This window comes from Budorcas taxicolor, chromosome 10 (genome assembly GCF_023091745.1).
Source record: "Budorcas taxicolor isolate Tak-1 chromosome 10, Takin1.1, whole genome shotgun sequence".
Taxonomy (NCBI): domain Eukaryota; kingdom Metazoa; phylum Chordata; class Mammalia; order Artiodactyla; family Bovidae; genus Budorcas; species Budorcas taxicolor.
The window spans coordinates 18,840,358-18,863,800 of NC_068919.1; the positions used below are offsets into that span (position 1 = coordinate 18,840,358).

General features: G+C 40.1%; 1 protein-coding gene across 1 annotated transcript in view; it reads right to left on the reverse strand.

Moving 5' to 3' along the window:
* Positions 1 to 13,376: 13,376 nt before the first annotated feature.
* Positions 13,377 to 23,443, reverse strand: part of MYO9A (myosin IXA) — a 181,041-nt gene continuing 170,974 nt past the window's right edge. The window contains exons 41-43 of the mRNA XM_052646755.1: positions 17,077 to 17,279; positions 14,749 to 14,891; positions 13,377 to 14,072 (exon numbers count right to left, since the gene is read on the reverse strand). Of these exons, the coding sequence (XP_052502715.1) occupies positions 13,609 to 14,072; positions 14,749 to 14,891; positions 17,077 to 17,279 (810 nt within the window). The 3' untranslated portion in view covers positions 13,377 to 13,608. The remainder of the gene's footprint in view (positions 14,073 to 14,748; positions 14,892 to 17,076; positions 17,280 to 23,443) is intronic.

The following is a 23,443-nucleotide window of genomic DNA, read 5'->3' on the forward strand; positions in this document are numbered from 1 at the left end:
ACAAATTGTGAAATTATTTGTTCTAATTCTCTGAAAAATACCATTGGTAGCTTGATAGGGATTGCATTGAATCTACAGATTGCTTTGGTTAGTATATTAATTTTCATTATATTGATTCTTCTGATCCATGAACATGGTATATTTCTCCATCTATTTGTGTCATCTTTGATTTCTTTCATCAGTGTTTTATAGTTTTATATATATAGGTCTTTTGTTTCTTTAGGTAGATTTATTCCTAGTATTTTGTTCTTTTCATTGCAATGGTGAATGGAATTGTTTCCTTAATTTCTCTGTTTTCTCATTGTTAGTGTATAGGAATGCAAGGGATTTCTTTGTGTTAATTTTATATCCTGCAACTTTACTGTATTCATTGATTAGCTCTAGTAATTTCCTGGTGGAGTGTTTAGGGTTTTCTATATAGAGGATCATGTCATCTGCAAACAGTGAGAGTTTTACTTCTTTTCCAATCTGGATTCCTTTTATTTCTTTTTCTGCTGATTGCTGTGGCCAAAACTTCTAAAACTACGTTGAACAGTAGTGGTAAGAGTGGGCATCCTTGTCTTGTTCCTGACTTTAGGGGAAATACTTTCAATTTTTCACCATTGAGGATAATGTTTGCTGTGGGTTTATGATATATGGCTTTTATTATGTTGAGGTATGATGTTCCTTCTATGCCTGCTTTCTGGAGGGTTTTTATCATAAATGGATATTGAATTTTGTCAAAGGCATTCTCTGCATTTATTGAGATAATCATATGGTTTTTATCTCTCAACTTGTTAATGAGGTGTATCACATTGATTGATTTGCAAATATTGAAGAATCCTTGCATCCCTGGGATAAAGCCCATTTGGTCTTTTTACTATGTTGTTGGATTCTGTTTGCTAGAATTTTGTTAAGGATTTTTGCATCTATGTTCATCAGTGATATTGGCCTGTAATTTCTTTTTTTGGTGGCATCTTTGTCTGGTTCTGGTACTAGGGTGATGGTGGCCTCATAGAATGAGTTTGGAAGTTTACCTTCCTCTGCAATCTTCTGGAAGAGTTTGAGTAGGATAGGTGTTAGCTCTTCTCTAAATTTTTGATAGAATTCAACTGTGAAGTCATCTAGTCCTGGGCTTTTGTTTGCTGGAAGATTTCTGATTACAGTTTCGATTTCTGTGCTTGTGATGGGTCTGTTAAGATTTTCTATTTCTTCCTGGTTCAGTTTTGAAAAGTTATACTTTTCTAAGAATTTCTCCATTTCTTCCAAGTTGTCCATTTTATTGGCATATAGTTGCTGATAGTAGTCTCTTATGATCCTTTGTATTTCTGTGTTGTCTGTTGTGATTTCTCCATTTTCATTTCTAATTTTGTTGATTTGATTCTTCTCCCTTTGTTTCTTGATGATTCTGGCTGACGGTTTGTCTATTTTATTTATCTTCTTGAAGAACAAGCTTTTAGCTTTGTTGATTTTTGCTATGGTCTCTTTTGTTTCTTTTGCATTTATTTCTGCTCTAATTTTTGTGATTTCTCTCCTTTTACTAACCCTGGGGTTCTTCATTTCTTCCTTTTCTAGTTGCTTTAGGTGTAGAGTCAGGTTATTTATTTGATTCCTTTCCTGTTTCTTGAGGTAGGCTTGTATTGCTATGAACCTTCCCCTTAGCACTGCTTTTACTGAATCCCATAGGTTTTGGGTTGTTGTGTTTTCATTTTCATTCATTTCTATGCATATTTTGATTTCTTTTCTCATTTCTTCTGTGATTTGTTGGTTATTCAGAAGTGTGTTGCTTAACCTCCATATGTTTGTACTTTTAATAGTTGTTTTTTTTTTCCTGTAGTCAACATCTAATCTTACTGCACTGTGATTAGAAAAGATGCTTGAGATGATTTCAGTTTTTTTTAATTTACCAAGGCTAGATTTATGGCCCAGGATGTATCTATCCTGGAGAAGGTTCCGTGTGCACTTGAGAAAAAGGTGAAATTCATTGTTTTAGGGTGAAATGTCCTATAGATATTAATTAAGTCTAATTGGTCCATTGTATCATTTAAAGTTTGTTTTTCCTTGCTAATTTTGTTTAGTTGATCTATTCATAAGTGTGAGTGGGGTATTAAAGTCTCCCACTATTATTGTGTTACTGTTAATTTCCCCTTTCATGTTTGTTAGCATTTGCCTTATATATTACAGTGCTATGTTGGCTGCATATATATTTCTAATTGTTATATCTTCTTCTTGGATTGATCCTTTGATCATTATGTAGTGTCCTTCTTTGTCTCTTTGCACAGTCTTTATTCAAAGTCTATTTTATCTGATATGATTATTGCCATTCATGCTTTCTTTTGGTCTCCATTTGTATGAAATATCTTTTTCCAGCCCTTCACTTTCAGTCTGTATGCGTCCCTAGGTTTGAGGTGGGTCTCTTGTAGACAGCATATATAGGGGTCTTTTTTTTTTTTAATCCATTCAGCCTTTGTCTTTTGGTTGGGGCATTCAACCCATTTACATTTAAGGTAATTATTGGTAAGTATGATCCCATTGCCATTTACTTTGTTGTTTGTGGTTCGAGTTTATAAACCTTTTCTGTGTTTCCTTTCTAGAGAAGATCCTTTAGCATTTGTTGACGAGCTGGTTTGGTGGTGCTGAATTCTCTGAGCTTTTGCTTGTCTGTAAAGCTTTTGATGTTTCCTTCATATTTGAATGAGATCCTTGCTGGGTACAGTAATCTGGGCTGTAGGTTTTTCTCTTTCATCACTTTAAGTATGTCCTGCCATTCCCTTCTGGCCTGAAGAGTTTCTATTGAAAGATCAGCTGTTATCCTTATGGGAATCACCCTTGTGAATTATTTGTTATTTTTCCCTTGCTGCTTTTAATATTTGTTGTGTTTGATCTTCATTAATTTGATTAAAATGTGTTTTGGGGTGTTTCACCTTGGGTTTATCCTGTTTGTGACTCTCTGGGTTTCTTGGACTTGGATGGCTATTTCTTTCCCCATTTTAGGGAAGTTTTCAACTATTATCTTCTCAAGTATTTTCTCATGGCCTTTCTTTTTGTATTATTCTTCTGGGACTCCTATGATTCAAATGTCAGGGTGTTTAACATTGTCACAGACGTCTCTGAGGTTGTCCTCATTTCTCTTAATTCTTTTTTCCTCTGTGCTTCATTTATTTCCACCATTCTATCTTCCACCTCACTTATCCTATCTTCTGCCTCAGTTATTCTACTGTTGGTTCCCTCCAGGGTGCTTTTGATCGCAGTTATTGCATTATTCATTATTGACTCTTTTTTATTTCTTCTAGGTCCTTGTTAAACTTTTCTTGCATCTTCTCAACCCTTGCCTCCAGACTATTCATCTGTAACTCCATTTTGTTTTCAAGATTTTGGATTATTTTTAGTATCATTATTCTGAATTCTTTTTCAGGTAGACTCCCTATCTCCTCCTCTTTTGTTTGGTTTGGTGGCCTTTCATCATGTTCCTTTACCTGCTGAATATTTATCTGCCTTTTCATCTTGTTTAGGTTGCTGTGTTTGGGGTGGACTTTCTGTATGCTGGAAGTTTGTGGTTCCTCTTTATTGTGGAGGTTCCTCCCTGTGGGTGGGGTTGGACGAGTAGCTTGTCAAGGTTTCCTGGTTAGGGAAGCTTGCATCGGTGTTCTGGTGAGTGGAGCTGGATCTCCTCTCTGGAGTGCAATGAAGTGTCCAGCAGTGAATTTTGAGGGGGTCTATGGGTTTGCTGTGACTTTTGTTCACCTGTATTTTTATGCTCAGGGTTATGTTCCTGCATTGTTGGAGAATTAGCTTGGTATGTCTTGCTCTGAAACTTGTTGGCTCTTGGGTGGAGCTTGGTTTCAGTGTAGGTACGGAGGCTTTTGGATGAGCTCTTGTCGATTAATGTTCCCTGGAGTCAGGAGTTTTCTGGTGTTCTCAAGTTTTGGATTTAAGCCTCCTGCCTCTGTCTTCCAGTCTTATTCTTACAGTAGCCTCAAGACTTCTCCATCCATACAGCACCAATGATAAAACATCTGTTAATGGTGAAAAGATTCTCCACAGTGGGGGACACCCAGAGAGGTTCACAGAGTTACATGGAGAAGAGAAGAGGGAGGAGGAAGATAGAGGTGACCAGGAGAAGAAGAGGGGGGATCAAAGGGGGAGAGTAATCTAGCCAGTAATCAATTCCCTATTTGATCTCCACAGTCTAGAACACTCAGAGAGGTTCACGGAGTTCCATAGAGAAGAGAAGAGGGAGGAAGGAGACAGAGGTGACCAGAAGAGGAGGAGGAGTCAAAAGGAAAGAGACCAATCTAGCCTGTGATCAGTTCCCTAAGTGTTCTCCACAGCCCAGAATACACAAAGAGATTCACAGAGTTAAGTAGAGAAGAGAAGGGGGAGGGAGGAGATAGAGGTGACCTGGGGGAGAAAAAGGAGAGTCAAAAGAGGAGACAGCAATCAAGCCAGTAATCACACTCCTAAGTAAAAATGGATAATGAAGATTGGATTCTTAAAGGTACATAATTGATAACAAATACCAAAAAGCAAAGATTGAAAATCTAGAGTAGAGGTTGCTGCTGCTGCTAAGTTGCTTCAGTCGTGTCCGACTCTGTGCGACCCCATAGATGGTAGCCCACCAGGCTCCCCCGTCCCTGGGATTCTCCAGGCAAGAATACTGGAGTGGGTTGCCATAGACTCTCAAAAATACAATATTTTAAAAATTGCAAAAGTTATTTTAAAAAATATGAAGTTTGCTTTAAAAATAGGGACTTTTTTTTGTAAGGTAATAGTAGATTTTAAAAATGAAAATTAAAGGAGTAATGCTGCTGCTGCTGCTAAGTTGCTTCAGTCGTGTCTGACTCTGTGCGACCCCATAGATGGCAGCTCACCAGGCTCCCCCGTCCCTGGGATTCTCCAGGCAAGAATACTGGAGTGGGTTGCCATAGACTCTCAAAAATACAATATTTAAAAAATTGCAAAAGTTATTTAAAAAAAATATGAAGTTTGCTTTAAAAATAGGGTCTTTTTTTGCAAGGTAATAGTAGATTTTAAAAATGAAAATTAAAGGAGTAATAAAGAACTTTAAAATTTTTTAATTAAAAAAATTAAAAAATGATAATAGTAAAATATATCTAGTAATTTCTCTGGAGCTATTGAGGGCAGTGTGGAGTCAGCTCAGTTTCAGATAGTCCCTTGATCCAGCTTATACTTTTCAAGGTCTATAGGTCTATATACTATAGGTCCCTTCCAATGTAGCCAATGCTAACTACAAGGTTTTAATCTGTTGCACCTGTCCCTCCCAAAGCGGTTCCCTCTTATTTGTTTATTTTGGCTTCCTCTGTTTGCAAGTCTCTTTAGTATCTAACTTCCACCCTGACACAAGGGGGTGAAGGTGGTCATTTATTTAGGCTCTCTTGTTCAATTGTGCTGGAGGGAGGAACATTGCCAACAAATATCACTGGCGTGTGTGGGGTGTGCTCACAGTGTCTGGGCCACACTGGGTTTGCCCCCACTCATAACGTGTGTGCTTTCCCGGTCTACACTGCTCAGGCTCCAGGTTGCTCTGCAGGGGAACTGTCTAAGGTGGGGCCTGGGTTGCGTGCACTTCCCAAGTCTAAGCTGCTCAGGCTCAGGTTCTTGGGTATTCCACAAAGGCACAGACTAGGTTGGGCCTACGTTTTGTGCCCTTCCTGAGCTTCTGAGCAGCTCAGCTGACCAAGCGCTTGGCGAGTGCACACTCCCCAGGTGGCCGGTGCGTCTTATCACCTCCCCTGTCCCAGCCACTCGGTTTCCTGGGTGCGCAGCAGAAGTGTCATCTCAGGTGTGCTGTGTGTCTCCTCTGGGGAGCTGATCTCTGGTTGCAACCCTCCTGGTGGATGTCAACCGTTCAGGATCCCAGGAAGACTTGGTTAGCAGCTGGGAGCCTGCTCACAGTTTGGTGGAGGATGCCGTCTCTGGGGCCGACTTTGCCCCTTGCCTTTGGCTCTGGCTGTCACCCGCCTGCCTCCCTGCCTCTAGCGAGGGATGGGCCAGTCCGCTGTCAGCTAGCTCTCCTCTGGTATTCGCTCAGTCCTTTGTTCTGTGAGTGGCCAGGCAGTGTCTTAGGTTAGAGATTTTTACAGGAAAGTTCTTTTTCTCTCTGGCTACCCCATGGTTTGGGTTGCTATCTCATGTTAGCTCCCTCAGATTGCCCTCAGGGCAATTGCTTACCCTAAGCAATGCAGCCCACGCTTCCCTGTTCAGCCCTGGCTTGCTGGTGGTGGACACGAGCATTTGGGCTACTTCTCCACTGGGAGTTGCAGTCAGGCGTGTAATCTGTGGGTTTTGCTTTTTCCCCTCCCAGTTATGTTGCCCTCTGAGATTCCAAAACTCCCCACAGACCCCCCTGGTGAGAGGATTTCCTGGTGTTTGGAAACCTCTTTTATGACTCCCTCCCTGGGATGGGTCTCCATTTCTAACTCTTTTGTCTCTTTTTATCTTTTGTCCTACCTCCTCTCTAAGACAATGGGCTGCCTTTCTGGGTGCTTGGTGTCCTCTGCCAGCGTTCAGAAGTTGTTTTGTGGTATTTGCTGAGTTCAAATGATCTTTCGATGAATTTGTGGGGGAGAAAGTGGTCTCCCTGTCCTATTCCTCCGCCATCTTAGGACCGCCCCCAATATTGGTTTTCTGAATGTTGACTTTTAAGCCAACTTTTTCACTCTCCTCTTTCACTTTCATCAAGAGGCTCTTTAGTTCTTCTTTGCTTTCTGCCATGACTAGTGATGTACATAAACTTAATTATCTGCAGCCAACCCAGCATCCACCCCCTCACCCTGCCCTGTGGCCCATCCTAAGGTCTTCTCTTCATTGCAGAGATGCCAGTAAGTACGTTTTTCAGGATCCCCTTCCCCTATGGTTTGCTAGTAGAAGACAGGCACTCACGTGAGATTTGTAAAGTAAATGAGAAGCCATTCATCTCTGGACACAGTCACAGCCAAATGTGTGGGAAGACAATTTCATAGCAACCTTCTTTAGAGTTGTAGGAGCTTCTAGGCAAACCCTTGAGAACTTCGGGTTCAGATCTGCTGGCTTTCTTGACTTTCAGTGGGGGGCTTTCTCTGACCTGCTTCCCCACTTCTTCCAATGTTTACATTAAGCCCCTAGTTCCTCTATCAAGTCCTTCCCATCTGAAATACAGAGTGGCTTCTGTAATCCTAATACAACGCAGTTCCCAGTTGATCCTAGGATTTACTCAACCTTTTGCTGTAAATTGGCCCTACTGAAACTCAGATGGGTAACAGCTCTACCCTAATGGATTTAGGGCCAGTGCTAGGGGAGGGAATACTATGAAAACTCTTTTCTGCCCTCGGTGCCAGAAACGTCTTTGATTATGAAGCACGCAGAGGTAGACTCTGTGGGCCTATCTGGGCCTTTCTTTTCAACTGCAGTTTTCAGATTTGTGAGACACTCTGCTGCTGCTGCTGCTGCTGCGTCACTTCAGTCGTGTCTGACTCTGTGCGACCCCATAGACGGCAGCCCACCAGGCTCCCCCATCCCTGGGATTCTTCAGGCAAGAATACTGGAGTGGGTTGCCATTTCCTTCTCCAATGCATGACAGTGAAAAGCAAAAGTGAAGTCGCTCAGTCGTGTCCGACTCTTAGTGACCGCATGGACTGCAGCCAACCAGGCTCCTCCATCCATGGGATTTTCCAGGCAAGAGTATTGGAGTGGGTTGCCATTGCCTTCTCCTGTAAGACACTCTATCCCTACCCTTAAGGGAGTATTTAGATGTAGGAAGGGCAGAGAAAGACTCACAAGTTGCCAAGAAGCAACCATTCAGATTAATAAAACCTGAAGTGGGACCCAGATATTGTGGATGACTAGTCTCCATCTGGTGGACACCACTGGTTTTCCTCACTAGGATGCAAGCTCCATAGGGTGCAAGGGCTTTGGTCACCAGCGTACCCCAACCAACTAGAGTGCTCAGTCAACACTTGTCAAATGAGGGATAAATGGCCCCACAGAACTGGGAAGTGACATGCTTGTTAGAGTCTGAGATGTCTCACAAGATCCAACAGATGTTACAGGTGTCTCATCAATGTTCACGGTTATGTCCCTGGCTCTAAAGACACTGTACTGTTATCCAATTTAAGAGAAAGAACAATTTTTTTAACAAGCAAAAGCTCTGATCTGTGTCTCCTTACAACTTTCTGCTCTTTCTTCATCATCAGAAAGGTTTGTTGTAGGTTTAGTTATCACATGGGGAACCTTCAAAAATGGCATTACTAGGTTTTATTTAGCCAACTGCTGCCACTGCTGCTAAGTCACTTCAGTCGTGTCTGACTCTTCGCGACCCCATGGACTGCAGCCTACCAGGCTCCTCCATCCATGGGATTTTCCAGGCAAGAGTACTGGAGTGGGTTGCCATTGCCTTCTCCAATTTAGCCAATTGAGGAAACCTTAAACAATCCACTATTCTTACTGTGTTGTCATGTAGACAATGCAAACTGTAGATGTAAAACAATGTAAAAAATGGAAAGGATGATCTCAGAATTTTTAAATGGAGTAAATTTGACATTAGGGAAAAACTGACTACAATTTTGTTTTTTTCAATTCTACTTTAGATTTGGTTTGGTATTTGAGAACCCCGATCACATTCACCTTTTGTCAGGTGCTGAGGATCTAAGTCAGGAAGACAGGTTCCTTTCTTGCCTTGGGAGGCTAATGTCAGCTTTTTGATGTCAAAAACACTGGGAGCTGTTGAGAACACATCTAAGACATCTAAGCCAGTTCAACGGGGAAGAGGGAATTTCCAAGTAGAAATGCCTTTTACACTATGACCTCAGAGTCAGTAGGAGTTACCCAGAGAAAACCTGGGGGAGGGACACACGTTCCAGACTGAAGGCAGATGACCTTGCCAAAGTCATGCAAGTGCAGGGGCAGAACAAAAAAGGACACACCAGGGCCCTCTACTAGCAGCTATGCCTTTTTGGTGAGGATCCTCAAGGTAGATTTATTTTCTTCCCAGCTAGGCGTCCCTTATGGAAAACTCACAACTTGAAATCTCACCTTCACTTGAGCTATATTAAGTTCCCAATAATTACCATCTCTGTACTTTATCAATTTGGGGCTCAGCCCTTTGCTTAAAAAAAAATGAGCACTTTATCAAAAATCATAGCTGTTCCTTGGGTTCAGGCTGGACTGAGTTGGGGTGGGAGCCAAGATGGTCAGAAAACAAACCACACATATTGCTGCTTCTGGAAGCTTTGTTCTTTAATGAGCCATGGAGTGACCTGTCCATCAAACTGCTCTTGTGTAGCCATACAGTGCATATTTTGAGTGGCACAAACTGCATTTTATACAACTGATGGCCCCAGCCCCACCCCCTGCCAAAAAAAAAAAAAAAAAGGAAATCACAAAGTGCCTGTTGATTGCATCAGGAATGTAATCAGTTCTGTGGGTGAGACAAATCATTCTTTGTATAAAATTATTCTGTTAAACAGTAAAATGATACTATATTTCACAGGCTATGTCCTTTTACAATAGATAGTCTTTTATAAATTTACACTCAGTGTATTTATATAAATTACTTTAAATCCATTAATATAATACTTATCTGTAGTCCACACCTTTCCCTTAGTAAATACAATTACTTGGTTCCAAAGGTGCAACTTTTACATGACCTAAGAGGGATGATAAATAGACATTCAGTATGGCTGGAAAGGTGATGGACCCCTTGGTGGGGCTTTTTTGACAACAGTTTCAACCAAGAGACCAACAAGACCTAATAGATCCACCTCCATCGTCACTATTTTGCCCTTTACCACCAGATAAGATGTGGGAGCAGTTCCAGAGATTTTAAGGGCATAGAAAGAAAAGTGAAAGTGTTAGTCACTCAGTCTTGTCTGACTCTGAGACCTCATGGACTGTAGCCTCTGTCCGTAGAAATCTCCAGGCAAGAAAACTGGGGTGAGTTGCCATTCCCTTCTCCAGGGCATCTTCCCAACCCAGGGATCGAACCCAGGGTTCCCACATTGCAGGCAGATTCTTTACCATGTGATCCATCAGGGAAGCCCCAAGAAAGACTCCCACAAACACCAAGGAACCTACCAAGGGTAGCATGGTAGTGGGGGACAGTGCCAACTGTCACAGAATTATGGGGAGCTGTCCCACAATTATGGGTAGACAAACATATCTGTCAGCACAGAATGATGCTGTGTGGGTCAACACAGAATGACCAAGAGGGGGAAAAATGAGAGAGGAGAATGAGGAAAGCCAGCTGGAGTGTTTCTTTCTAAAATTAAAACTCTCTGAGCTTTGAACAAATCCTGAGAATATTTTCTCTCTTGTTCACCAAAGTGCTTGTGAAAGGTACACATTCCTTAATTACAGTTTAAAAAAGAAAAATGTGGCCCACAGGCACTGAAGTGGGCCTGCAGAACCTTGCTGGAGCTCCTGTTTTCTGCGTGCTTCTGGGACCCTCCATCTTTGACAGTGAAAACAATCCTACTGTGATGGAAGACAGAAGTCTCCACTAACTCCCATGAGGAGGGAGGGCTCTTATATCCCACCCCTTGAATTCAGGTCCCTCTGCCTCCACAAGGCTCATATTGGGCTGTTACCTCCTCTGTGTTCACAGAAACCCAGAGTGGCGAAGTAATTAAAACGGCAGGAAGTACACAGTGCATTACAAAGGAAGCAAGTCACCTTCCTGGATCCTTTCTCTATTTACTTCATTTTGTGTATACACACTTTGACCCTACAATTAAACTTCTCTGCTTCCATTACATTTTCCATGATAAGGGATACATTGGCTTTAATGGGGAGAATTAAAACTCTAGGCTGTATCTGGGGCTGGGAATGTGTGGTAAGAAGAGAATGCTCTGCATTTTAGAGTATGGGCTCCAAATGAGGGGCTGCCTCTATGCTGCCATATATGGGTTTCTTTTGAGGCATTTGAGATCAAAGAAAATGAGCAAAGGAGAAGCAAATAGAAAAGACACATTTGACACATACAGATATTAAATATCTTAATTATAACTGATTGTTATGCAGCATCAGCTGTGGTAACATAACATGAACCACAGAGATGACCAGTTAAGATCAGAGGAGAGGAGAGACAGCACTTGGTTCTGACAGTTGTTAAGTGTTATGGCTTCATCTTTTTCAGGCCAACAATGCCCATTATTCTAGAGAACAGCAGCATGCTTTCCTTCAAAGGGAGGGTCCCGCCTTTGCTCTCCATTCTTAGCATTCCATGCAGCTCCCTTTCTCCACCCCTCCATTCTGACAGCTTGTTAAAAGACTAGAAATCCACAAATCTAGCAACTGAAAAACAAATATTTATTTAATGTTATCCAAATTCAGGTTTTAGGTCCCTGAGAAAAAATTATAAAGTCTCTTAACATCCATCACCTGGTTCCTATAAAGTGACCTATATGAGTAGTTTTTAAATTTTTTTTTCACTGCCAAAAACTTATTTTGCAAAACAACAGCAACAAAACAAAAACTCCACAAAGATTTAGAAGGGAGACCGTATGCCAAGATGTGTTTCCCAGGCCATTCCTCTAGGCCAAAGTAAACTACTCAACAGGGGTACTTGCTTTTTTTTGTATGGTATTTAACCAATGTCCTGGAACAAGTGGAAAGGAGTACTCAACATCGGCTGAAAACCACCTTCCCAAGAATAATGGGAGAGACTGCGCCTGGCACAGAGACTGGGGCACCCATGCAGACACAGCCATGATGAGGGGCTGGGTTCTGCTCTAGGAGATTATCTGAAATTCAGATTTTTAAAGACCTTATTTACCTTTGTTACTCCTCAAGGCAGCATGAACAAGGTGACAGATGTTTGCAGGTTATAAAATCGCTAACCATCATCATTCTGGAAATTGACAAAGACTCCTTTTCCCGAGGTCATTTCTGAACCCCACCAAGGAGAGGAAAGCCGCCTGCTACCTGGAGCTGCCACTTGGGATGATATCTGTGTCTGGCCTCTGGGGCTCGACAGCAGCCACAGAGGCAGTGGCATGAGGTTCACTGTTGTGTAACAGGAGAGACTCTGCCTTATTAATGAAAGTCCTCAGGTTTCTATAACTTCATCTCAAAGAAGTATGAAAAGGAAGAATAACCAAAATTCAGGTTACAGATGGTAAAGGCTCTTTTTTAGAACAGTGCATGTGGTAGTTAGACAAGATGCATTTAGTAACTTTAAAAAAGAAACATTTTCACATACTTATCTCAAGAAAGGGTATCATGTTTCATTTCCCATATATTATAAATAGCAAAAACAGACTTCTAATCCCACAGACACTAAGAAGCTTAAAATGCTTTTATAACTCAGGTATATGGAGACACCCAGTGGTGAGACTTTTCCCTCAACCCAGGGATGTCTGGCTCTCACCACCGGATCCAATGGCCCTTAATCTGTGGGAAGAAACTCTATGGGGAGGAAGGAAGCATAAAGTTAAAAAGAAATATGCACACTATACATATATATATTTACAGTAAACTTCAGTAACCAGAATATTAACAAAAATAGCTTCAAGTAGTCCTTGATTTTTTTTTAAATCTATTTAATACTGATGGTCTGAGGAAAAAAAGATAAAAGCTAGATGGGTCATATTAAAAACTTTTCTTTTTTTCTTTTTTGGCAGCTTTCTGTAATGTTTATTCATGCAGTGCCGTGTGAATGCTTGGGGAGAAGTGATTAAGTGGTCACATCATTTGTGTGAGCTCATGGTGGAAATCCACCAGCAGATAAACAGGTTCATATATGGTCTTCAGTTTAATCTATACAAAGAGAAAGGCCTGGATAAATTAGAATGAAACCCTCCTGTTTAGGGATCACCATGTCTCTGGGACATTTAAAAAGTATTAGAGGAACCTGATTCTAGGATCAGGGGATATAAGAACAGTATGGCTATTGAAACTTCGGCCCATGCAATACATTTGGCAGGAACTAACCAGGAGTTAAACCAGCATTATTATGACATCAAACATCGTTGAAAAACAAAACAGGTCTTCTCTTCTTCGTTGGATAACCACAGAGGTCTCAAACATGCTCTGATGGCTTGATGGAGACAACTGCGTTGTTTTTTTTTTTACTTTCCCCAGAATATAACATGGAGTGTTTCTCAAAAATCTTAAAATAGAGGGCTTAGGCTTTTTGCTTACAAATCCTTGGAAGAAAATTATATTCTACACCAGCTCCTAACTATCCCAAAATAAACCCAAAGGATTTTGCTTTCATGGTTAAGAAAGGTTTATATGTTTTCTTCAAATGTTAGAAATCAGTGGGTCCCTCTAGCCCACAATGTCCCCCCAGTTCCACACTCACCTCTGGGAAGGGAAAAAGGGAAGGAGGAGAGGCAACTACAGAGACCTCCACAACTGACCCAAATCCCAAGGCCCTGGGCGCTCTGTTCAGTGAAATCTCTAGCTGGATACAGCAGCCAAGGCACAGCTGGTACCATCCCTGGCAGGCTTCAAAGAAGACCTTCCACTTCGGCAGGAGGCCCACCCGGGACTCAGCACACAAGGTCTTGGCTGCATGCTCGGGCAAGAGGCAGGACCACAATCAGGATGGATACTGTGGACCGGGTGATGAAGCCCCAAGATGAGATGTGTTTACCACTCTGTAGCCATAAGGGACACACATCTGCCAGTTCAGACCATAAACTCATTATTCCCAAAGAGAGCTAGCTGTTGGGCCGAGCTGCAGTCTGGCTCCACAGTTTTCCTGCGGCCAGACACAACTATCCCCTCTGGGGTCTCTTTGGTTTTCTGAGGTGAGTTTTTCACATTCTTTAATTTTTGTTTGCCCTTTTCAGGGTTGAAGGTTCCTCTGCTGATGAACTGAGGCTTGTCTTCTAGGGATTTGGTCTGGCCCGATGGCCCTTCCATCCCGAGGGCCTCACCAGCTGAGGAAGCTCGGTAGAAAGGAGATTTGGAATAAATCTGAAATCGTCTTCTGGTCCCATGAGAAGATGCAGTGCCAGATGAACATAAAGAAGAGACTGAAGAGTCCACTGAATCCAGTGAGTCTTGCTGCTTTTTGAGCTGCTTCCGCAACCTGCTTGAAGGTTCAGACTTGCCAGCTGCCTTCGTAGAGATAAGGGCTAAGCTTCTCTCTAATGCAATAAAGAGACCAAAGCTGTAAATGACAGTTCTCTCTGAAGCAAATCATTATGTGATGAAGAGGTGTCACTGCTCACATGTGAAAGTGGGTGGGCTAAGATCTGGAGGGTCCAGGGTGACCTGCTTTGGGCACAGTCGCAACTCAAGAAGACCTAACCACCCATCTCTACACCGTCCATATAGTTTCAGAATTAACCCTGAGGAAGCTGGAGTGGGACCATGCCATTAGAAGAGGCCTACAACCATCCCCATCATTTAAAACACTGCCAGAATATGTAGTAAATACCACATCTCACGGAGACACGGCAGGCAGTTAAAGACTTCCTTGGGTCCAGTTCCATCTCATAGCAGGGCACGGCCTCACTACCTACCCTTAGAAAATGGGTCATGAGTCAGTAAGACAACATGAGCTATGACTGCTGGCTTTCCTCTGTGGTAAATACAAGGAAACATTACATTACAAAAGAACTATGTTACACTGAAGGCTTGGTCTGATGAACAATTTATACAGAAGTTTCAGGAGGACTGGTATATTTCAGCTCCTTAGGACTTCGTCATCTTTTCATGTAAGGTCAAAGGCCTTCTTCAAAGAGACTGTCTTTGCTTGGGAATCCTTATTCCTCCTCTGCAAAACAAATCTGGAGTCTTTGGTCTAACATGTTCATTTACCTGATTTCTCAGAGATGGCACCTTCAGACTCAATATTCAAATTTTCTGAGCTATCAGCAGTCCCTATGGAGGCCTCAGACTCAAGGGTTTCATCATCAGAGGCACGTGGTTCCAGGACAAGCATCTCAAATGTTAGTTCTTCCCTGTAAGATACAATCAAGAAATCATTAACATTTGATAAGAAATGGAAGGAAGCCAACAGGAAAGCAGACTTTCTGTGAATGTCAGGAATTTAGGTAGCAAAAACAGTCCCATTTCTTACTGTTCCCTTCCAGGATGGCGATAAGGACCTGTATACCTGATGGGAAGAGCCAACTCATTGGAAAAGACCCTGATGCTGGGAAAGATTGAAGGCAGAAGGAGAAGGGGATGACAGAGGATGGGATGGTTGGATGGAATCACTGACTCAATGGACATATGTTTGAGCAAACTAAGGGAGATAGTGAAGGATAGCGAAGCCTGGCTTGCTGCAGTCCATGGGGTCGCAAAGAGCTGAACATGACTTAGCAACTGAACAACAAGTCACAGTCACAGTGAAGGTTAAAGACAGCAAAGGCTGGGACCTAAAATGGGGCTAAGGGTGAGGTAGAGGAAGATGCTAAACCTGTAAGATCCTTTGATAAAATGAACTCTGGGCTGCTAATCAGGAGATTGGGATTCTAAACTCACTCTAAACTCATTCATAATACATCAGGAAAGTACTTTCCTCTTTATGGACCTTAACTTTCTTATACACAAAAACAAAGAGACTAAACTAAACTAGATGGTCTCTAGGATTCCTTCCAGCTCTTAAACTATTTTCTACAAAATTTTATTAGCTGCTACACACTATATCCTCTACCTTCTTTGGCCAAGGAGAGACCTCTGGATCTCCTAAATGAAATAAAACAGACTGACCTCTTCTGTCCTTTTAAACCTTTGCCATCTCCACTTAAGACTACTATTCTCTATTCCTTCTTATCAATCACTCACCTCCTCTCAGCCATGCCTCCTCATTCCCTGAAGTCTTTGGTACCTGGCTCCTAATCTTACTTTCGCACTACTGCCTGACACCACTCTGATTCATTTTAATCAATATCTTTGTTAAAAGCTCATGTCAATACCCTAAGACCAACGTTCCTTTACATCTGCAATTCCTAATAACCTTTTCTCCACTCTATGTAGGCAGTTTTCCCCAGTGGGCAGACCCTGGAGTTTGTCGATCCACTCCTCCACTCTGTCCACTGCCTCCTTACCCTTCCAAGGGTAACTCCATTTTCATCCACTCTCCTCCTTTTCAGAGCCCTCTTAGCTTCTCTTCCACTCTACCCAGCTTTAAACTGTTCATCCTTTAATACCTCCGATACCTGGCTTGAGATTCGCGGACAGTCTTTGCAAGGACAGTCTCACCAACAACTCACTGCTGCAATGACAGCTGTCATAAGCAATGCACAGTCACATCTCTGAGACTGTGTTCACACATTCTCCTTTCTCTGGGACTTTCACCTTCCTGGCAAATTCCTATTCATCCTTCAATACTTCCAATGCCATTTTCATCAAAGCTGAATTAGCTCCTCTTTTCAGATCATTTTTGTATCAAATAGCTAGCTGCTCATCAAAGTAGACCATTTTTACCTTATGTTCAGCACAGTTGAGCCCTAGTTGCTTTTTCAGCTTGTCCAAATTCTAGAAGCAATCCTGACAAGCAATAAGTACTTCAAAAGACTCATAATCTCTCATGAATCAAGCTCTCAGACCTGGGATCCTGGAACTCACAAACAAAAATCCCCTTAAAACTTGAGTCATCACTGACAACCAGTACACAGTACCTTCAGAAAGAACCACAGGATGTTCACATTATACCCAAGAAGTAGTGTTACCATCCTTGCTCCAGGGATGGCAGAGGTTATTTGTCTCTCTCCCAAACTGCAACCAATTTCCCTACCCAGTGTCCCAGCAGCACCTCCAAGAGTTGCTGCCTTACCCTGACCATCCAGTTGCTGACCCCAAGGTTATACTGATCTTCAGATCATCTTAGCCTGGGAATCTTTATTCCTCCTTTAAAAGAAAAATTCCTGTTAGGAATCTGGGCTAAGACTGACCCACCCTGTCCAGTCAGCCTTTTGAGAATCTCCACTGTCAGCTTCAGATCTCCTAGCTCACGAGCATCCTTCCCTGAGGTGACAACTTTCATACTGCTACCTGAGTACAGACAGCATGTCCTTGTCATCTCCACATCCCCTGTACCCTGATGTAGAGTCTGACTCACAATAAGAAAGAATAAACAGAGGACAGGAGGAAGGAAATGGAAACAGGTAACGGTTGCTCGCTTTCCTTCCGGCGACTCACTTCTCTTTCTGCAGATTCTCAATCTGCTCGGTCAGGACTCTCTCCTCCTGCTGCATAGCTGCCTGCTGCTGCTCTGTGATGTCAGTCTCCAGGGCCGCCTCACTAGCCAAGGTCTCTTCCGTGACATCAGACATGGAAGGCAACCGAACCACAGCTGGAGAGGATGGACATGGATAGTTTCCTCGACGAAGACGCCCCTTGCCCTGCAAAGAAAAATACATGTTAAAGGTAAATGGAGTGACTCCATCAGTTTTACTTGGCCCAGTTAGGATAACAAGTGTAATATTTCCATCACACCTGGTGAATGGTGGGGATAAGTGGAAACATTCTATGAGACCTAAAATATTTAATGAGATACCATATCCATCAAACACATTTAGGCTAAGTATTTCTTGCCAGAGCACTGAAAAATGGGTAGGTAGGTGGGTGCGTAAGAACACACTGTGTACTGGGATTGAGATTCTCTTTTTTGACTAAGGTATAGTTGTTTTACAATGTTGTATTAGTTTTTTCCGCTGTACAATGAAATGAATCAGCTATATGTATACATATATTCCTCTTCCTCTTGAACCTCCCTCCCTCCTCCACTCTTCTACCCCTCTGAGTTATCACAGAGCTCCAAAGTAAGCTCCCTGTGCTTTAAAGCAACTTCCCCACTAGCTATTTTACACATGGTAGTATATATGTCTCAATCCTAATCTTTATAATGATATGAGATTCTTCTATTAATCTAAGCTATCTCCTGCAAAACATCCTGCAAATATCCTGCAAATTACATATCCACACATGGCTATTTAAATTTTAATTAATTAAAGTTAAATGGGATGTGGGGGAGGGATAAATTGGGAGATTGGAATTGACATATGTGTATATGACATGTGTGCATACTACTGTATATAAAACAGATAACTAATAATAACCTACTGTACAGCACAGGGAACTCCACTCAATACTCTGTGATGGCCTATATGGGGAAAAAAAATCTTTAAAAAGAGTGGATATATGTATAACTGATTCACTTAACTGTACACCTGAAACTAACACAACACTGTAAATCAAGTATACTCCAATAAAACTTTTTTTAATTAAATAGAAGTAAAAATTTAGCTCTGCAATCATCTGAGCCAGATTTCAAAAGTTCAACAGCCACAGGTGGTTAGTGACTAGCACAAGGAAAAGTGCAGAAATAGAGCATCTCTATCATCAAACAAAGTTCTGAGGGACAACACTGCTCTATAGGAAGACTATACAAAACAGGTCCTAAAACTCAGTTGTTTTTTTAAAATATCATTTATATATTATAGGGTGTTAGTGAGAGATATTCTCTAAGAACAACTCAAGAAACTTCCTTCTTGAGATCAGAGGGGGAAGAATCTCATTGTTTTAATTGGTTACTTTGTATGTAACTTTAGCCTCTGATAATGACAATTAAACCTCCTGCTAAGAACAACTGGACCAAACATAAAAACCTAACAGATTCTTGAAGGCACTACAGAGTTAACAAGGCAGACCAAAGAGAGGTTGGCCCAGTATTCAGAGCTACTTTATATTTAAGAAGAGGCAGATGAGAGTCTGAACAGAGCTTCTGACAGACTACAGCAGGAGTCAGCAAAACACGACCCTTGGGCCAAATGTGTCCTAATGTCAGATTTTGTAAATGAAGCTTTACTGAAATATTTTTCTGCTCATTAATTCACGCATTGTCTATGGCTCTTCTGCAGAATAACGGTAGCACTGATAGTTGCAACAGCTTCCATGTTCCACAAAGCCTCAAGTATTTAGGCTATGGTCCTTTATAAAAAAATTGCCAAGCCCTGGGGTAAGAATAATAGTCCAGACCCAGGCAAGGGTGTGAGCTGTAGTCGGGTGTTGAGTGTGGACTCCATGCATGCCTGATGCTGGGACCCCTAAGGTTTGTAAATTGAAATTATTATAGTCATTGCAGATACTGCAGGCTAGCTTCAAGTTGTCTGAATGGTTCAAAAAAAACTGTAATCCCTAAAATTGGATTCACGTAATCTTAGATTGCTGGTGTCCTAGAACCTGGCCGAAAACAATGAAAACACTGGAGGAAAGTAATACCATCTTAGGTTTCAAAATATTTTTACAAATAATTTTTAAAAATACTTTGTTCACATACAATAAAAGGTAACTAAGCACAAAAAGAGACAAGACAATGTAAATGGAAACCAGTAAAAACAACAGAAACCCTCAATGACACCAGATATTGTGACTTTCAGAACAGACTTGAAGTAACCACACTGAAAGACATGGAAAGACATAGTTTAACTACTGGACTGGAATAAGTCGGAAGAAAATATAAAGAATCAAGCAGAGAAAACAAAACACATTTTTTTCTACAAAAATTCAATAAAGAAGATAAAGAGGACACAATAAAAAGATCTACCATATGCAAAAAGACTACTAGGAGAAAAGAGAGATCCTATAGGAGAAATACCAAAGAAATAATAGCATAACATCTTTCAAAACCAATTAAAGATATCAACCTACTGACTGCAGAAAATCTTCAACCTCTAGGAAAGATAAACACTGGGTTGGCCAAAAAGTTCATTTGGGTCCTTCCATCTGATGTTATAGGAAAAGCCCGAGCGAACTTTTTGGCCAGTCCAATAAAAAGAAGTCCATACCATACCATACCTAGAGACAGCTGCTAAAAATTAAAGGCAAGAGAAAATCTAACAAGAAGTCAGAAAAAAAAATGTATCTGCAACAAAGAAGCAACTATTTGATTCAAGGCTTACTTTTCAACAGAAAAAATGGAAGTCAGAAAGCAACAAATAGTACTTCCAAAGGAGGAAAGGAAAAAGTAACTGCCTGACTAGACTTCTATACATTGCAAAAGCAGCCTTCAAGAATGGAGTTTAAATAAAGACATTTTCAGACATACTAAGATAGGAAATCTGCCACCAGCACATCTGCACTAAAGGAAGGGCAGACAGAAAATGACCCAAAAAGAAAAGTCAAGGAGAAAGAAATGAAGAGCAGTGAGAGCAGTAATGATGTAAGTCTAGATGAATTTTCATAAAATGTAAGGATAATATATTGCATTTAAAATACAGGTAATTTAAAACATCTGTATAACAACAACAGCAATATATCATACAATAGCTAAAGCATATTAAAGACCTTGCCCTATCTAAGAAAAAAATAAAAGCACCAACTGACTTTGATAAATCACAGATGTCTGTTGTAATCTTTAGGTTGAAAACTAAAAGAAGAGTAAAAAAGTATAAAACTTTAAAACTAAGGAAAAAATTGAATACAATATGTAGTCAAAAGAAAAAGGAAAAAAAGAACAAGACAGTCAAGAAAGAAACAAAACATATATCAGGTAGGAAAAATTATAAGCACAAAATAAAACAGTAGATTTAAATCCAAATATATCAGTGATTACATTAAATTAAGTAGATCAAATGCCTTAGTTAAAACCTGAAGATTATCAGACTATATTTTAAAAAAAGAAAATTCAACTATAGTAAGTTTACAAGGCATGGATATAAAATATTCAAAATTCAGGAAGGCTGAAAGCAAAAACGCAGGAGTAAAAGACATACCATGTCAGCACAGAGAAAACAAGTCTATACACACAAATCAGTAAAGTAATAGACCTAAACAACTTAATAAGCACAAGTTATCTAATAGACATATAGAATTCATGACCTAACAACTACAGGATATTTTAAAGCACACACAGCAAAGACAATAATAAATTTCCCAGGATTGAAACAGTTTATCTGACCTTTAAAGTAATTTAAAGTAAGTTTTCTGATAGTACAATTACAAAGAGAAAACTAAAAATCCCTATGTATGCAGAATTTAAGAAACAGATATCTATGCATCAAGAAGATGTGATACATATATGAAATAATGGAATTTGCAGCAAGATGGATGGACCTAGAGACTATCATACTAAATAAAATAAGTCAGAAAGAGAAAAACAAATGTCATATGACATCACTTATATGTGGAATCTAAAATATGACACAAATGAACTTATCTATGAAACAGAAACCAGACACATAGCACAGACTTGGGGTTGCCAAGGGGGAGAGTGAGGGAGAGATGGATTAGGAGTTTGGGGTTAGCAGATATAAACTATTATATATAGAATGGATAAATAACAAAGCCCTACTGTATAGCTCAGGGAACTATATTCAGTATTCTGTGATAATACCATAATGGAAAAGACTATGAGAATGATATATGTGTGTAAGTGAGTCATTCTGCTGTATGGCAGAAATTAATACAACACTGTAAATCAACTATACTTGAATAAAATTTTAAAAAAGAAAAAGAGATAAACTTCTAAAATACCCATAGCCAAAAAAGAAATCACAACAAGAATTTTAAAAGTCTTTGAACTAAACAACAACATAAAAATCTGTGGGATACAGTTTAACCCTGTTGATCTTAAAAGTATAAGCTTTTCTATACATTAGGAAAAAAAGGTTAAAAATTAAAAAGGTAACTACTTTAGAAAACTTTAGAAAAAAGGTACCTATTTTTGAAAACTGGGGAAAGAAGAACAAAATAAACCCAAGGAGAAAAAAAGGAAATAAAGAGTAAATAGACACTAGAAAAAAGAGGACCAAAGGCAAACGCAGCTCTTTGAAACAACTAATAAAGAATTTTAAATGCTGGCAAAATTGATAAGAAAGAAAGAACTCACAAATAACCAAAAGCAGGAATGAAAAAGGGGGCATTATCCAAATCTAGTAGATATGAAAAAGATAAGAGGCTACTATGAACAACTCTATGTTAATAAATCTGAAATTTTATACAAAGTGGAGAAATTTCTACAAAAGTCCAAATAACTAATACTATCAAGGAAATAAAAAAGTTTGATTAATTTTATAAACTTAATCTATAAATAAAATCTTTATAGAGAGAAAACTGGAAGCTTAGATGATTTCACCAGTAAACAAGAAGAAATAAAACACAAATTCTTCCACAGAATTAAAAATAAGGACTACTCTCCTGCTTGCCAAAACTAGAGAAAGAAAAGCCACACAGCAATGAAGACCCAGCACATCCATAAATAAACAAAAATTATAAAAAAGGACTACTCTCTCCAAATCATTTTTAGAGGCCAGCATAAACTAGATATTAATACATAGGACATTAAAAGGAAAGTCTATTAAGGGACAATTTTACTCAAACACAGGTGCAAAAATTCTAAACATACTACAAATCAATCTCAATAAAAATCCCATGACAATTTTTGTGAAGCTGATTCTATAATTTATATGGCAATATATACAGAGCCAAGAATAGTCAAAACACTACTGAAGAAGGTAGAGTGACTTGTTCTAGCAGGTATTTTTAGAAAGCTATACTAATTGAAATAGTGGTGTTGATACAAAGATAGTCAAAATAGACTAGAAAGAGATCCATGAATATAAAGACCACTCCTTACATTATATCACATACAAAAATATTTTCAGGTGGATTATACACTTAAATGTGAAAGGCAAAACAATAAAGCTTGTACATGATAATAATAAAGATTATCTTCATAACTTAAGATTGGGAAAAAAGTTCTTAAACATGACCCTAAAAGTACTAATCTAAAGAAAAAGATTGGTAAGTTAGGCTACATTAAAATTAAGAACATCCTGTTCAATGAAACACACCTTTAATAGTGGAAGAAGAAATAACGCAACGGAAGTAATCAATAAAGGGCTTATATCCAGAATCCATTAAGAACTCTTTCAAATCAGAAGAAGGCAGACAACCCCATCAGAAAAATGAACAAGAGTTGTGAACAGGTCCTCCATCAAAGAGGATATCCAAACTGCCAACATACTTATGAAAAAGTGCTTAAGCACATTAGAGTCACAACACAGAAATTTAAAATGAAACCCTAATGATACAAAATCACTGCAGATGGTGATTGCAGCAATGAAATTAAAAGATACTTATTCCTTGGAAGGAAAGTTATGACCAATCTAGACAGCATATTAAAAAGCAGAGACGTTACTTTGCCAACAAAGGTCCGTCTAGTCAAGGCTATGGTTTTTCCAGTCATCATGTATGGATATGAGAGTTGGACTATAAAGAAAGCTGAGCCCTGAAGAACTGATGCTTTTGAACTGTGGTGTTGGAGAAGACTCTTGAGAGTCCCTTGGACTGCAAGGAGATCCAACCAGTCAATCCTAAAGATCAGTCCTGGGTGTTCATCGGAAGGACTGATGTTGAAGCTGAAATTCCAATACTTTGGCCGCCTGATGTGAAGAGCTGACTCCTTGGAAAAGACCCTAATGCTGGGAAAGATTGAGGGCAGGAGGAAAAGGGGACGACCGAGGATGAGATGGTTAGATGGCATCATCAACTTGATGGACATGGG